At 27.6% G+C, this 15,261-nt stretch overlaps 3 protein-coding genes across 9 annotated transcripts in view; all 3 read left to right on the forward strand.

Annotated features, from left to right (window-relative positions):
* The window catches only part of LOC102680816 (thymosin beta), a 9,613-nt gene extending 3,566 nt beyond the window's left edge, over positions 1–6,047 (forward strand). Inside the window, exons 1-6 of one of the 4 annotated variants that reach the window (XM_031513266.1) lie at positions 3,535–3,685; positions 3,907–4,059; positions 4,220–4,333; positions 4,908–5,021; positions 5,135–5,248; positions 5,411–6,047. In XM_031513266.1, coding sequence (XP_031369126.1) covers positions 3,930–4,059; positions 4,220–4,333; positions 4,908–5,021; positions 5,135–5,248; positions 5,411–5,439 — 501 coding nt within the window. In that variant the 5' untranslated portion in view covers positions 3,535–3,685; positions 3,907–3,929 and the 3' untranslated portion in view covers positions 5,440–6,047. Of the gene's footprint in view, positions 1–3,534; positions 3,686–3,906; positions 4,060–4,219; positions 4,334–4,907; positions 5,022–5,134; positions 5,249–5,410 lie in introns of those variants that run through there. The other 3 variants (XM_006621559.1, XM_031513268.1, XM_031513267.1) reach the window with 3 other exon arrangements.
* A 176-nt stretch (positions 6,048–6,223) lies between these two features.
* LOC102680673 (putative uncharacterized protein DDB_G0289263) lies at positions 6,224–10,702 on the forward strand. 2 transcript variants are annotated; one of them, XM_006621558.2, is made up of 14 exons: positions 6,224–6,490; positions 6,761–6,985; positions 7,061–7,313; positions 7,382–7,520; positions 7,594–7,769; positions 7,853–8,224; positions 8,317–8,470; positions 8,541–8,613; positions 8,726–8,969; positions 9,053–9,142; positions 9,216–9,256; positions 9,329–9,401; positions 9,504–9,794; positions 9,863–10,422. In XM_006621558.2, the coding sequence occupies exons 2-14, from the start codon at positions 6,770–6,772 to the stop codon at positions 10,420–10,422; spliced, it is 2,682 nt and encodes an 893-aa protein (XP_006621621.1). In that variant the 5' UTR covers positions 6,224–6,490; positions 6,761–6,769. The 2 variants fall into 2 exon arrangements, with proteins under 2 accessions (XP_006621621.1, XP_031369125.1); XM_031513265.1 differs by lacking the exon at positions 6,224–6,490 and having other exon boundaries at positions 6,770–6,985; positions 9,863–10,702.
* A 642-nt stretch (positions 10,703–11,344) lies between these two features.
* LOC102680956 (nuclear factor related to kappa-B-binding protein) overlaps positions 11,345–15,261 on the forward strand; it is a 6,914-nt gene continuing 2,997 nt past the window's right edge. For 2 of the 3 annotated variants that reach the window (XM_006621560.2, XM_006621561.2), the window contains exons 1-6: positions 11,345–11,726; positions 12,273–12,521; positions 12,602–12,834; positions 12,932–13,197; positions 13,332–13,684; positions 13,765–15,184. In XM_006621560.2, the coding sequence (XP_006621623.1) occupies positions 11,721–11,726; positions 12,273–12,521; positions 12,602–12,834; positions 12,932–13,197; positions 13,332–13,684; positions 13,765–15,184 (2,527 nt within the window). In that variant the 5' untranslated portion in view covers positions 11,345–11,720. Of the gene's footprint in view, positions 11,727–12,272; positions 12,522–12,601; positions 12,835–12,931; positions 13,198–13,267; positions 13,685–13,764; positions 15,185–15,261 lie in introns of those variants that run through there. The other variant, XM_031513244.1, reaches the window with a different exon arrangement.

Here is a 15,261-nt window from a genome sequence, read left to right on the forward strand (position 1 = left end):
AGAAAAAGAGGGCGTTTGTATCGCATTTGCTCGTAGCGCAGTCGCGACACGGAATCATCGTAACAAACGTATTTTTTAGCTACACTGCATACTTTTACGTAGGTATAATATGGTATACGTAGGCAACTTAACGTGTATGCAGTTCATCATCACCGTTAACCAGTCGATGGAATAAGCACACTGGTTCGTTCAGAAGCGAACCGCTGCATACGCCATTGAGAGTCCTCTATTAAACGTGATTATCCAAGTTAATTGACAAGCCGCGCGAACTTGTTACTTGTCAACCATAAGGTCTTTACCAGGAATAGATGACAATGTCCGGCCAGAAACCTTTGGATGATCGACTGATCTTATCGATTCCACCGGAATTTTTATTTTACAATCAATCGGTTTCAAACATGTAGGCATTCGTTCAATAGATTTAAGTGGAAGTTCTAAATTATATTTATTATATAATTATATTCGTTTATTTGTATCCTTATAATTATTTGTACCGCTTAATTGAAAATATATAAACGATCATTATAAATACAATGAATAAATGATAATTAAAATTCAAATAATTAATATTGATAAAAAAATTAAACATTCTTTTCGATATATAATTTTACAATTATGTATTCAATCTCGTGATTAGCATGAATTGTCGAAGCGTGATGTACAGATATGTTCTGTAAACCGGCTAGCGCGTCGATGCGAACAACCTAGTTTCCTTATTAACTTGCAGACCTCTTTTCTCTTCGCGAGATCAAGTAGGATTTATCGTGATTTCTCTTCGAACACTGATGTATTGAGACCATTTTTAGTTCTCCTTGTTATATTGTAATCCAATGAAATACATCATTGAGAACCATTATTGCTTTTCTGACTTTTGTGAAATCGACCGACTTTACGCTGTAATATGAAATTAATAAAATTATTCGCTTTGAAAATATATAAAGAGAAAGTATTAATTTTGATATTTTTATGAAATTTTATCTTACTATAAATTGTTACTATATTATAAAATAATATTCAATATTAAATATTTCTATTAGTCTTCAAATTTCGCATGTACAAATTCGTATTTTTTTATACTTTTATTCCTGAATTTGTTAATCATAATCAACTGAAACAATCTCTTGGTTTTGTTACCGTTATAGCTAACGCTTACTACTAATTTAGTGTGGGTATACTTGACAAGAATAGTGAGAGAAGAAATATTCAACAAGCGAATACATAAAGGACACAAATGTGCTTCGCAGTTATGGATTCAGCCTCTTTCGAGCTTTCTCTATATACAGCCATGCGACTGGCTACCATATAAGGACCTATACACAGCCTTGTCGATGCTGACCCACCGTTGGAACGTATCTCTTGAAACGCTCTCTGAAACCATTGATATACGCTTATCTTTGCCTTCTTGAATCTTTCGTAATTTTTTTAATATTATTCTTTTTATTTTGTCATAATAATCGTTAATATTCCCTAAATTCTATAGGATTAAATGTTTTTGAATAATTTTATTTAATATAATCAAAAAATTTTTAAAAAGAAATAATTTCCAAAAAAAAGTAAATATTATTAGTTATTTATCGAAATATAGAAAATAAGTTAATGTTATTTTCAGAGTGTTATGTTAAATTTCAGAGACTAAAATTTCTTAAAAAAAATATAATAGTTTCAGATTACAATCATTTTAAAAAGTTTATCAATTGTAAATAATATTAATTTTTTTATTCTAATTTTAATAAAATAATATTAAGATTTTTGAAAAATATTCTTTTTTACTTAAAAATATTTGTCTTTTAAAACTATTATTTAATTATCATTTAAAAATAATGAATATAAATAACATAAATAGAAAAGAAACAAAATGAAATAGAAAAAAGAAGAAAGAAAAAAATGGAATATGAATTATTCAACTTCAATGGTGTATAAATTTTTTAAAATAGTATTCAGTTTAGTATTCAAATTTAGTATTCAGATCAATATTTTTTTATAACATTTATAACAATATTGAACAGTATAAATTTAGCAAATTGTGTAATTTTTCATATTCTAAATTTATTCAAGTAACGAGAATTTGAAATGTCGATTATCAGTATCTTAACTAGAAAATATAAAAATATCGTGAATGCTGGATTCAATATATGAACATATAATGAATCTTTCGAATTCCTTCCGAATGATCACATACTGATTACGAATTATTTTTTAACGTGTATCAAAACATTTTATTAATATTGAAAATTTATTAAACTTAATGCTTCCAAATACATACATATATATGTATATATAATGCGAATATTTGATAGAATATTTTTATAAATTTTTTATATTTTTTATATTTTACAAATTTTTGTATATCTAAAAATTGATAAAATAAATATAACATGATAAAAGAATTTGATAAATATTTATATCATAAAAAATATAATCTGAATATTTATAAGATTTTAGATAAAGATCCTGGTTTATAAAAATACCGCTATTTTAATAGAAAAATACACGGAAGCATGTGATCAGAAAGGAAATGGAAAGAAATGCCAACCGGAAATAACAAGCTTCTTCTTCCGCCTTATAACATATTAATTACTGTGGAGTGTAATACAAAATTTAGATAACAAATATATTATTTTTATTTATATTTTTTTTTGCTTTCATTTAATAATATTTTTATATTTAAATTGAGCATATCTAAATAAATATGACAAAATTGATCAATTAATTACGAATAATATTATTGCATTTTAACATATTCAACATAATTATATTCAATCGTTTTTTTACTTATAAAAAAAGAAAACAAAAAAATACTTAAAATACTAGACGAACATTTGCCTTCCTTACATTCATCAGAAATGATGGTATTCATTCACAATTTATTATATTTGCATTTATATTTTTTATTTAGATCTTTCGTTTTTCATCTTTTAAAATTTTAAATCTTTAATTTTATAATTTTTATGCTTTTTTATGTATAAAGAGTACATATTACAAGATAACTTTTAACATTTAAATTGAACAAGTCAAACAAGTTACATGTTTCATTTATCGATATATTCTGGCGTTTCTGTCAATATGCATTGAAAGCGTCACTAAAAGCATTCGATATCGATATGTTTCTCGATAGACATGTATATAAGTACGTGTGTCACGTTTGTATACGAACTTCCTTCGTCTCGATGACAATTAACCAATGCATTCAACGACATTGGCAGATTCATGCTTTTTGTTATTTCTGATATGCATATCATCCGGTATTCGATCATCATTGTTCAATTGAGAATAAAGAAAATAGGTTAAAAATCTGAATATGTGCCGCGATTCGCAACAATACCATTGTGAAATTGTATCTTTTTTGAATTCTTTTAAGTTGTATGAGTTTTAATTCGTTTTCATCTTTCTTTTTTAAATTTACAAGTTAAATATTTTGATTAAAAATATATATATATAATATTTAAAAAATTCATAATTTTTAAATATCAAAAGTATTAGGAATAACTTGATTCTGTTTTGTTATGAATATAAATATTAGAGAAACTTTTTTCATTTGGACGTAATAAACAAAGACATATCATTTCTACGGACAAAACTCGACAGTTCGTTTCAGATTGCGGTTCAAGTTGTTGATGTCAGTTTTATAATTGGAAATTCTTTTGGATATCGATAATCAAACGGAACTCTGCGGAAAGATAGCAAAGTATACATAAGATTATTATTTTAAAAATAAATTGAAAATTAATGCTATTACAATCTTATAATTCCTTAAATGTAATAGATTCATTTAAGATGTCTTTAATAATTAATAATTAATCTATTAAGGTTATATTATGAATTGTATTCATTGTGTCATTTAATTAATTAGTGATATGCGATTAATGTTATTATTGTAAACAATCAAAATTTGATTATTTGTTTCAGATTAAAGAGTACAACAAATCACCATGTCGAGTCCGTCGTTGAAAGACCTGCCAAAAGTAGCCTTAGATTTGAAAAGCGAATTGGAAGGTTTCAATCATGGCTGTATGAAAAAAGCCTCAACCGCTGAAAAGAATGTTCTACCTTCTGCTGAAGGTATAATATAAATTTCATTACTTTTTTACTAAAATTTTTGTTGCATTATTATTTTAATGTTTTTATGATTTAATACCTATAATATTATAGACATACAGAGTTCTATATTCTTATAATTTGTTTCGATCGATTATAATGCATGTAATATTGTAACATATAGACGTACGACAAGAACGACAGCATTCTGAATTAATCCACGATGTGGAAACATTTAAACCAGATCAATTGAAACACGCCGATACGAAAGAGAAGATCATATTACCCAATGCCAAAGGTATCACTGTTTATTTGATTCCTAGGGGAATATTTCATTCTCAGGTTCTCTACTTCTTCCTTGGCCGGTAACAAAAGGAGGGTATTTTATTGCTTTTGGTGCTTCGAGGTGACCGAAACATACGTGACCAAACCAAGCCTATTCACTTTCGCTTTCAGCTTAGAAGAAATTGTTTTGCATGTCCGATTATTTTGTCAGCAATTTCGTACTCTATACTACAATAACACACAATGTTATTGTCCTTAGTAATAAAAGTTATACTTAGTAATAAAAGTTTTTTTAGATATCATAATAACAACAACACTTTATTGTTCCTTACTAAGGAAACAATAAAAATATGTTCTTATTAGCATTAATAATTTGATTCTTCTTAAGATTTTATATTGATTTATAATTTTAAATAAAATTGAATATTTATATTGTTTTTAAAATAATTACATACTATATCGTTGCGGTAAGATAATCTAATGCACACTTGCTATAATTTCATTGGCTTCCACAGTGACCTTAACTTTCATAGTTCTCTCATGTGTGTTTTATTTTCTGTTCTTTGACCTCCATTTACCTCTTGCAGATGTAGCTGCGGAGAAAACTCAACAAACGCTGATGTCAGGCATCGAGACATTCGACCCGAGTAGTCTGAAGCACACTGAAACTCAAGAAAAGAATTTGCTACCTGACATGGATGGTACAGTATCGTATTTCACAATTTTTTCTTATCTTTTATAATTTTTGAAAAATCAAATAGAGAAAAAATTTTAATATTAAAATAATAATCATAAATTAAATTTATTTTTAAAGCAATCCAGCAGGAAAAAGGAAAGCAACAGCTGATCTCTGGTATTGAAAATTTCGATCCCGCGAAATTAAAACATGCAGAAACACTTGAGAAAAATCCCTTGCCTACCAAAGAAGGTAAACTAAAATTTTAAACATATATATTTTTTATATGATATAGTGTATATATATATATAGTATATGTATATATATATATATATGTATGTATGTATATATATAAATTTAGAATCATTAAAATAAAAAATAAATTTTGTATCAAAATAATATCTTTTGTTATAGCAATTGATGCAGAAAAAATAGCTGCTTAAAGCAAGCATTTAAAATAAAATGAACGGAAAAGAAAGGGAGCGGCGACTCGTCATTTCTTCCATTTTCGATATTGTGACATTTTATAACAATTATTCATACATTGTCAACAAGAAATAAGGAGAATGCGAAACACTGTGTTAATGTAATCTTATGATTATACTTATCCTACCGCCATGAGCGTCCCTTTCGGCGAGATGCACAAGTCGATTTTTACATAAAACTATTAACAGCAGAACGACGATGAAGATCCAAGTCCAAATTTAAAAAAAAAAATTTGATAAACTTTTACAAGCTATCAATTTGATTCTTAACGTTACCAGCAATAAATAACTTTGGACTTGTATCAACATCTTTAATATTAACTCGCCAAAGGATGTACTTTTTATACTAAGAAAACTGCACGCAAGCAAACATTATTTTCGATAGCAACAAAATTGGTAGCATTGCATGCGTTACAGAATATCGCAATGGTACAGCGGTTGACTTTATATTTGTGTAAAAATCATATTTTATATAACAGGCTATTGTACTTTTTTAATATTTCGTACACATCGCATTGTCATTCCGATGAAAATTATGATGAATAAAAAAAATAATTTGTAAGAAAGTCTATTGCTTAAACCTGTTTTATTATATTTTATTATATGCATATTATATTGATTAAATTTATATAAAGAATATTTTGATGATAAATATTTACTATACTTTATCCTACAAAATACGACTTTCGAACACTCGCGCGAAAATGTAAACAAAGGAAATGTCTATAATTGAAACTCTTAGTTGTGGTAGTCTTCTTGGGAGTCCTTTTCTGACGAAACTAATCCCAAAAGTACCAAATAACGGATCATGATTGGTTGATAAGTTCTTTTCGTCCAATAGTTTTGAAGAAATCGATTCTATTAGTAACTAATGAAGGAGGACCTGTTGCTAGTCCTTGGTAGCCATGCTAAAACTTTAACTGTAGAGTAACAGTTAAAAATTTTCTTGTAACTGATAACTTTCGATTGAAAGAATTCCATCACGCATTAATCATTTGTCTTCAAACAGGTACAATTATATTTACAATCGATTTTTTTTCTTTTATTTTCGAAATAGGGATTCACGATTAACAATAAGGACAATATATGTCCTTTCATGTTTTTCAAATATATGAAATTATTATTATTTTAAATCAATGAAAATTTTGAAAAATCTCGAATTATATTAATATATATTACATTTGTAATTAATGTATTGATATATTGATATAATTATCAAAAATACAAATGATTCGAATTTTTGACAAAAAAAGAAAGATAGTTTCATTGTTCTCTTTAGTGGCAAAAAATGGAAATATCACCTAGAAAACCATCAAAACGTGCACAAGAACCTATCGACGAATGGTTACAGAATGAAGGATATTTTAGAAAACATGCACCTAGAGATCCAACTTGCTTATTCAGAGCAGTTAGTGAACAGGTTTATATGACACAATATTATCACATTAAAGTTAGAAAAGAATGTGTGGAATTTATGAGAAAAATGAAACATTTATTCATAGAGGTGAATATATTATATTTGATTAATCTTTAATTATTATTAATGTAAAAGTTTTAAATTTTATATACATTTTTACAGAGTATAACAATTCCATTTGATGATTATCTGGAACAAATGACATGTTTTACTGAATGGGGAGGTATGATTGAGATTCAAGCTATGTCTTTACTTTATAAGAGAGAATTTATTATATTTAATGGTCAAAAACAAATTAGTCGTACTGTTACTAATAATGGTTTCAAGGATGTGATATATTTATGCCATACTCCACAAAAACAATATGAAAGTATTTATACAAGAAACTTTGTTGCAAATGCTGCTTATTGTCAATGTAGGTGTTCTATAATATTATTATTTCTGTAAATAATATTCGAATAATATTTTAATAATTATTTATAGCTATTGTTTATCAAATATTATATAAAGATGTCTTTCAAATGGCTAATATAGAGGCTACTGTACATAAAATGTTACATGATAGAACAGCTTCATTTAGACATGATAAATTTTTCCTTAAAGGCAATCTGGAAATTAGAGAGTAAGTCAAATAATAATTATATTATTAATATATGATTCATAATGATACATACGTGTAATTTCATCATGTTTAGTCAATTAACTGCAGAGATATACAACAAAGTTGGAAGTGAAAATGCTAATGATGAAGTTGATGATGTACATGGTATAATAAAAAATATACCACCTTTTCCTTATAGAATTGCCAAAGCTCTTGATCCCAATATTTATCGTAATACAGATTTTGATATATGGCATGAAATTAGAAGGGGTAATAAAAATTTGTTATTAAAAATGAGAAATTAAAAATATTACATGATTAAGAAAAAATATATATCTTTTTATATACTTTAGAAGTGAAAAATGCAGGATGGACTAGGCACAATAGTCACGAACTCCAAATTGGTGGCAAATGTTTGGTACAAATAGACTTTAATGAAGAAGATTTTGACAAAACCAATAATAATAACGTCTATGTGTCTTCTCTTGAAAAAGATTCTAATGATAATAATGCAAATGTACTAGAAAAAAAAAGCAATAATCTAATATTTTATTATGGACACATTCAAGAAATGAGTAAAAATCAGGGGCCTGTATTAGTTTTTATTGAAGAATTAGGAGAAAAAAGGATTGTACCTTATTCTGCTCTTAAACCATTACCTCCAAAGAAAAATAAAATGGCTAATTGGTTACCAGTTTGCAAAAAGAATCTAGTTTTAGATTCAAGTTAGTTAAACTTAATAAAATTTATATGTAATATTTTTTTCAAATTTTCATATTTTCTTGTAAAATAAAATATTTATTTTTTATTTTAATAGATCAAAAATGGAAAAAAACATGCAGTACAACACCACGAAAAAATAAAGAATCTAATATAAATATTTTATCAAATAATATTGATAAAAATGAAAGCAGTGATAATATTATTAATAATATTAATAAAAATAATTTTGATTGGGAAGAAGGATCATTGTGAGTATTTATTACTTAATTTTTTTAACTTTAATTTCTATGCATAATATAAATTTATATTTTGTTACAGAAAAATAGATCATCAAGAATATCAAGAATATGAAAATTATCCAATAGAAAAGTGTTCTAATTATTCAATTAATGTAAGTTATGATAAAATACACATTTAATTATTATATACATATATTATATATATGTGATATATATACATATATTATATATATGTGAATCATTGCAAAATGTTTTCTTTCATAGAATTCTGTTGATATGTTTTCTGCAAGAATGATTCATGATGATACTCAATCTTCTACAGTAGATAATAGAGGGCAAGAAAATAATAAAGAACATAAAGAAAAAAATTCATTTTCATATAAAAATTCTGAAAATACATTTTTAAGAAATTCAAAATCAAATAATGTAACAAATGATAATAATACAGGTTTTAACTCATATTCCAAACAAAGAATGCAAAAGGAAGTATATTATTCACCATATGCTGGTATGTAATTAATTAATAGATAAATTATCATTATCACTTCCATATTATAAATTATTCATATCTTTTTCATTTTATATTAATAGATTCTACTCAAATGGATCATATGTTACGTTCTATTAATTGCTCTGTAGAAAAAAGTATAGACATAAATGGTAGTGACTTGCCACTATCAGGTAATCATTATTTTTTTTTATCATATAACTTGATATGAAATTTATAAATAATATTATTTTTGTATTCTTGTAGATCCATTTACTTTGAGATTTTTTTATAATTTAGGATTAGAGGTAGGATTTTATACATTATTGTATATTAATTTTTGTTTATATATTATTTATTTATTTCAAATTATTTGATAGTATTTCCGTGGTGGTGCTAATTGGAATTATTTAACAAATGGACAATCGCCAGGTTTTGGTCAATGGTATCAAGGTATATTATCGCTTATATTATTAATTATATTAATTTATAATTTATGTTAATTTATAATTATTTATAAATATATATATATATTATTATTTATTTATTTAAAAGAAATACCGAACGAAGAAGAAATTACAAATATTACAAATGATATGATGCAAGCTTGTGCATTGACACAACAAAAAAAGGAGCATACCAATGATCGAAAAGAAATTAGTCTACAATCATTATGCCAAGAAAATGGAGATCAATATATGAACGGTATAAAAAATATGCAGATTCAAAAAACTGAGACTACATCATGTCTATCTCGTGATAAAGTAAAAGAACAAGAATCTATGAATAAAGAATCTTCTCGTTTAAGTAGAAATGGAGGTCCACGATTTAAAAAAAATTCGGAAAGTAAGTAACAAAATTTATGAATAATTTTTTTTTCACATAATTTTAATAAATACTCATTCTTTATATAGATCGACATCGATCTACTTCACATTTTTCTAATCAATATGTAAACAATGGACCAAATTCTAAAATGCTTAAGTCAGAAAGGGATACAAAAGAAGATAATATCAATATTCAACATTCACACTCTATACATCATCAAGTACACAATTCTGCAAATGCATTAAATACTTATCAAGCATCTTATATGCAACAAAGCATGTATTCCGGATTACCGTATTATGCAAATGAGACGGAAGCATTTGCGAATCCTTATTATTCTTTGAATCCAGGTTTTGTCTCAATCCCGTGTTTACCACATTCCGATATACATGATAATAGCAATGCACAAACTTTTCCGCCGCATCTATGTCCTGGAATAGATTATTCTCAAGCTTATTCCGGTCTGTGCCCACCATATCTATGTCCTTCTCCAAATCCATTTAATTTACCGCTGCAAAATTTACCGGAACACTGGTATGCAGTTGCTGGACAACCGCATTATATGCCATATGCACCTGTATTATCCGTAACTGCAGAAACAACTTGCAATGGAGTACAAAATATTAATCAGAATGCTTCATCTTAAAAATTATTTTGCAGTTAACATATATTAAGCAATCAAATTTTCATCTAATAATATTCTTTCATATAGAATAATTCATCAAATTCTATGGAGATATACATGTAAGAATGTTCCTATTATTTCTGTATAACTTACTGTTAAATAATTATACATTAACATAGAATAATATGAAGATAAAAAATATGAAGATAACTCCTTAGTACAAAATCTAAAAAGATTATTATTAACTATATTATCTATTCTTGTAATATCAAAAACCACTCATAATTATATAGAGATTATAAAAAAAACTTTACAGTAAACTTAACTTTATCTATTAAAAAATATCACATATATAATATTACAAATTAAAGTACAAAAATATTTGATTTAGATTTTGTAATAATTAATACAATAAATGATAATAATATAAATTATTTATCTTAAATATAAATAGTTAAAATACCTGTATAATTACATTTAATAGATTTTTCATTCGATATAGCTTTGTTACTATACATTGATTAATCAAATTACAAATAACAAATACTTTTCTAAAATTTTATATGGGTAATGTTTTTCATTACAGATTTAGTCATTCATATTTCTGTACTTCGTTTGTTATAATATATATATATTTTTTTTGCTAATAAATAACTATGTTTAAATAAAAGTCAACATTTATTCTATACTTTTATTTATATAAAATAAAGTAAGTATATATTTTCACTTTTTTACTATTCAATTCGAATTAAATGCTTCTTTTTTACATTAGTGCCAATAGATAGATAGATAATGAACAAATGTCACTAGATAAAATTTTATATTATTGAAATACTTACTTTTATATTTAACATAAAAGAAATTTAATAAATGTGTGTAATCGAATTAATATAAAAGATTTAGAATCTTTAATTTGTTTGAATATTGTTAATATTATTATTTATTTAAAATAATTATGTTTGGATCAGTGTTAAATATCCGCCATTGAACGGGCACAGTTCTAAACCGGTGAAGAAGGTGCGCGCTCGAGATCTTTCAATATACAAACACCGTGGTTCTGTTCGCTGTATTCCACGCCATGACTAAAATTTGTTGGAAGAGTAGGAGTGCAGGAGCTGTGACAGGTCAAACGGTGAATAGCGAAATTACTTAATGTTTACTCGATAAAAGGATTTCTTGTATCGAACAACATTGACAGATTTATCCTCGGTTCTTTATTTCTGTTTCGTGAATTATTGTTAGCAGCGAAGATTTGCTATTTTCGTAGGAACTGCAGAACTTAGAAGACAAGAGGAGAGCAAGCGCAGAAACTAAAAAGAATGGAGGTTGGTTATGATTAATTATTTCGAAATTAATACCCATATGATCGATAACACTGTATATTCTGGAAACGCGATATACATACCCTGTGTCATCTTACTCTTGAAAAAGGAAACATCTATTGTTGTTTCTAATATATTTGTTATTTTCATTTTAATTGGATAATAAATTGGATAATTAATTATAGAATACATGCATATTTCTCTTGCGTTTTATTTAGCAGTATAGTAACTATTTTTATTATCCTTAATTAAATAAAATCCTTATAATTTACTTATATATTTATATTTGTTATAATATATAATATAGCGTAATAAATAATTAGTATTAGTTACATTAAAAGATTATTTAATCTCATGAAAATTAATAATATTTATACATATATATTTATATATATAGTATTTTAATAATAAAATGAATAGTGTTTATTGTATATATAATAAATATTATTCATATTTTGTATATCTCTTTGAATTAATATCGATCCTCACATATATACACACATATATACATATATACAACATATTTTTATACTTTATATTTGTTTATAGGTAGATGAATGTTCAGCTGGTGGTGATAGTGGGGCTGAAGAAGATGAAGATGATGCATCTTCTCATGGATCTAGAAGCAATAGTAGTACTAGCAGTATCAGTGGAAGTAGTACTTCAACTGATAGTGGAGATGATAGTGGAGATGAGCATGGTACAAGTGGTACTGAAAGTCATAGTTCTGGTGAAGAAGATGAAGAAGAAAATGAAAATACAGAATATTCTGTTAAAGCAGAAAGTCCAGATACTCTGGTACTGTTTAAAATTTCATTATACAAATTATATAATTTTTTTATTAACAATATTTTTATTAACAAAGATTTCATTTTTAGAAATGGGAAACATGTATTGCTGCAAACACTAAGATAAAATTACCACAAGATCTTTGTGAACATGCAGCTATTTTTAAAGAATTTCTGGATTATCCTTATATTTGGAGTGAATGCCTTAATGAAAGTCAAAAGGATACTTTGTGCAACTTTTTACCAATTTTTCCAAAGGATTGTGATGTAGAAGCAGAAACCAAGAAAACTTTACGCATGTTATTTGAACATGAAAATCACAGGTTAAAAATAATAATCATAAAATAATAAATCATTTTTAATAAATTTTTAGAAATTAAAAATTATGTTAATTCAATTTTTTATATTTATTTAATTTAGATTTGGCGTGGCACCTCTAGATGCATTTCAAATTCATTTATCTGCTGGTCATTATCGACCAGATATTAGAAGAATGTGTAGCTTAGTACATAAGGCACAGCAAAGAAGATTGTTATTTGAAGAACGTAAACGATCCTATGAATTGGCCAGTCAATTATTAAAATCCAGAGAAAGCTTGTTGTCGAATGCCTACAAACAAGGTTTCTGTCAGCCGACGCAACGAACGATGTCAAAAATACAATGGAGGAAACCAAAACCTGCTATGGGTAAGTTAGGCTACTGCTGTGATTAATTGTAAAAAATTTTCTGGCTGTTTATACTTCCCCCACACTCCAGCCGTTTGGCAGAGAAGTATGTAGTAACTTCCGAGGGACAATACTAACAAGCAATGAACCGACAGTTGAAGAGAAAACGCAACTGCGCTATTTGGAGGAACTGAATGCACTGAGGACAGAGCTTGGAGCAAGCACAAAGTTAGCGACCGACACAACATCTGAGAACGAGGAGAACTATCCCCACTATCAAATGTCTGGAGCTAAGCAGAAGAAGAAGAAACGTTCTCTCATGGGAGCCCAAGGACTGTCCATTCGGGGTTTGCAAATAAATCACGAGGATGAAACTATTCGACCTGTTTTCTCCACGCTGCAACGAGCAGAATATCCTACGAATAGATCGTTATTTATTCGTGAACAGACGGAGGAGATGTATCGCGAAATGCTACTTGAACATAAAAAGAGAAGAGCTCGGCGAGATGTATGTGAAGTAATTTTTAAATATATGTGAATAAGAATTTGAATGTTATTAAAATGCTAATGTTTATTATGTTTCTCTAGATACATCCAGAATTAAATACACAAGGTATTGCCCTTGCCGATTTAACTCAAAGAGCACAAATTGGACAGAAACACAAATTATTAATCGGTCCTTCTATACGTATCACTCCAGCAAAGAAACGAATAAAATTAGAGCAATCACCACTTTGTCCACCAGTACCAAGATTAACGAATTCTAATTCGATAAAACATGAAAGCGATAATAGTGATTATTCTCATACAACAGATGAAAACAGACATTCCAGTACATTGGATATCGATCATAAGATGTTAACACCAATTAAATCAGAACCTATAGATGCATACGAGATGCATCAAATATCCAAGAAAAAATTAAGTCCTGCTACACCAAAAGGTAGCAAATGTTCTATGATAACTACTCCAGAAATAAAAAAAGAAGTGGAAGATATGGAATATGATGACATAAAAACAGAACTTAGTACAGGAATGAATGATGATATTCCTCCAGAAACAGAAGAAGAAGAAGAAAACGATAAAAAGCTTGATTTAGATAGCATTGATATGATGCAACTCCCTATACAACTTGATGATGGAATTGACATATTGGACGATGTAAAATGCGAAGATGAAAGAGTTATATCAATACCAGATAAAGAAATTACAGTTCCAAGTAATGAAGAAACTATTGATATCAACAATGGAGCAGAATTAATGCAAGAAACACATGTTTGTTTTTTTTCGCTATTAAGAGATGCGTTCACCTCAAAAGGTGAATATAGAATGAGTACAGGAGAAATGAAGGAAGCTATTACACAGTGGCAAGGAAATCCTATTTCACCGTTAAACGATTGGTATTCTTTAGCATCTTCTTGGCCAGCATTAGTTCCATTAGCTTTGGGATTTTTAGCTGGTGAACTCACATATTCTCAAGAAATAGGTGATCGACAAGAAAGAGAGTCAGAGCTTGTTCCTTACTTAGAAAACAAAGGAAATGGAGTCTATGCGTGGATTGGTGCTGGACGAGATTCAGACTCTCGTCTATTGGACTTGTGTACGAAATTTTTAATGCACAAAGATTCATTAGGCCTATCAACTGCAACTAGCACTTGTTCTCTAGCAGTTGCAAAGCAACAAAATCAAGTGCCTCTAGCTAATAATAGCAATGTTAACAATAATTCTGGAAGTGGAAATACAAATTCAAACGCCAGAGATTCTAGCCCAGCAATAGAATCGATCAGTGTCGACAGTGGATCCATTAATACTGTTGCAGAATGGGAACCACCTCGTGCACTATGGCCCACAGAATGGAAAGTTCGACCATCTACGGTGGAAGAACGAGAAGAATTTAGGAGGCAAGAGCGTATGCGTTACGCTGCACCTCATAAAGCATTTACATACAGAATGCATGGTTATGCCTCTGTTGTAGGTCCAGTGAAAGGCATTTATCAACATAATGTTGGTATGTTCGATTGTACAATTTTTTATTAAAATATATATCATGTATTATATAAGAAATATCATGTATAAGAAATTACC

The sequence above is a fragment of the Apis dorsata genome, unplaced genomic scaffold, assembly GCF_000469605.1.
Source record: "Apis dorsata unplaced genomic scaffold, Apis dorsata 1.3 scaffold_631, whole genome shotgun sequence".
Lineage (NCBI taxonomy): Eukaryota > Metazoa > Arthropoda > Insecta > Hymenoptera > Apidae > Apis > Apis dorsata.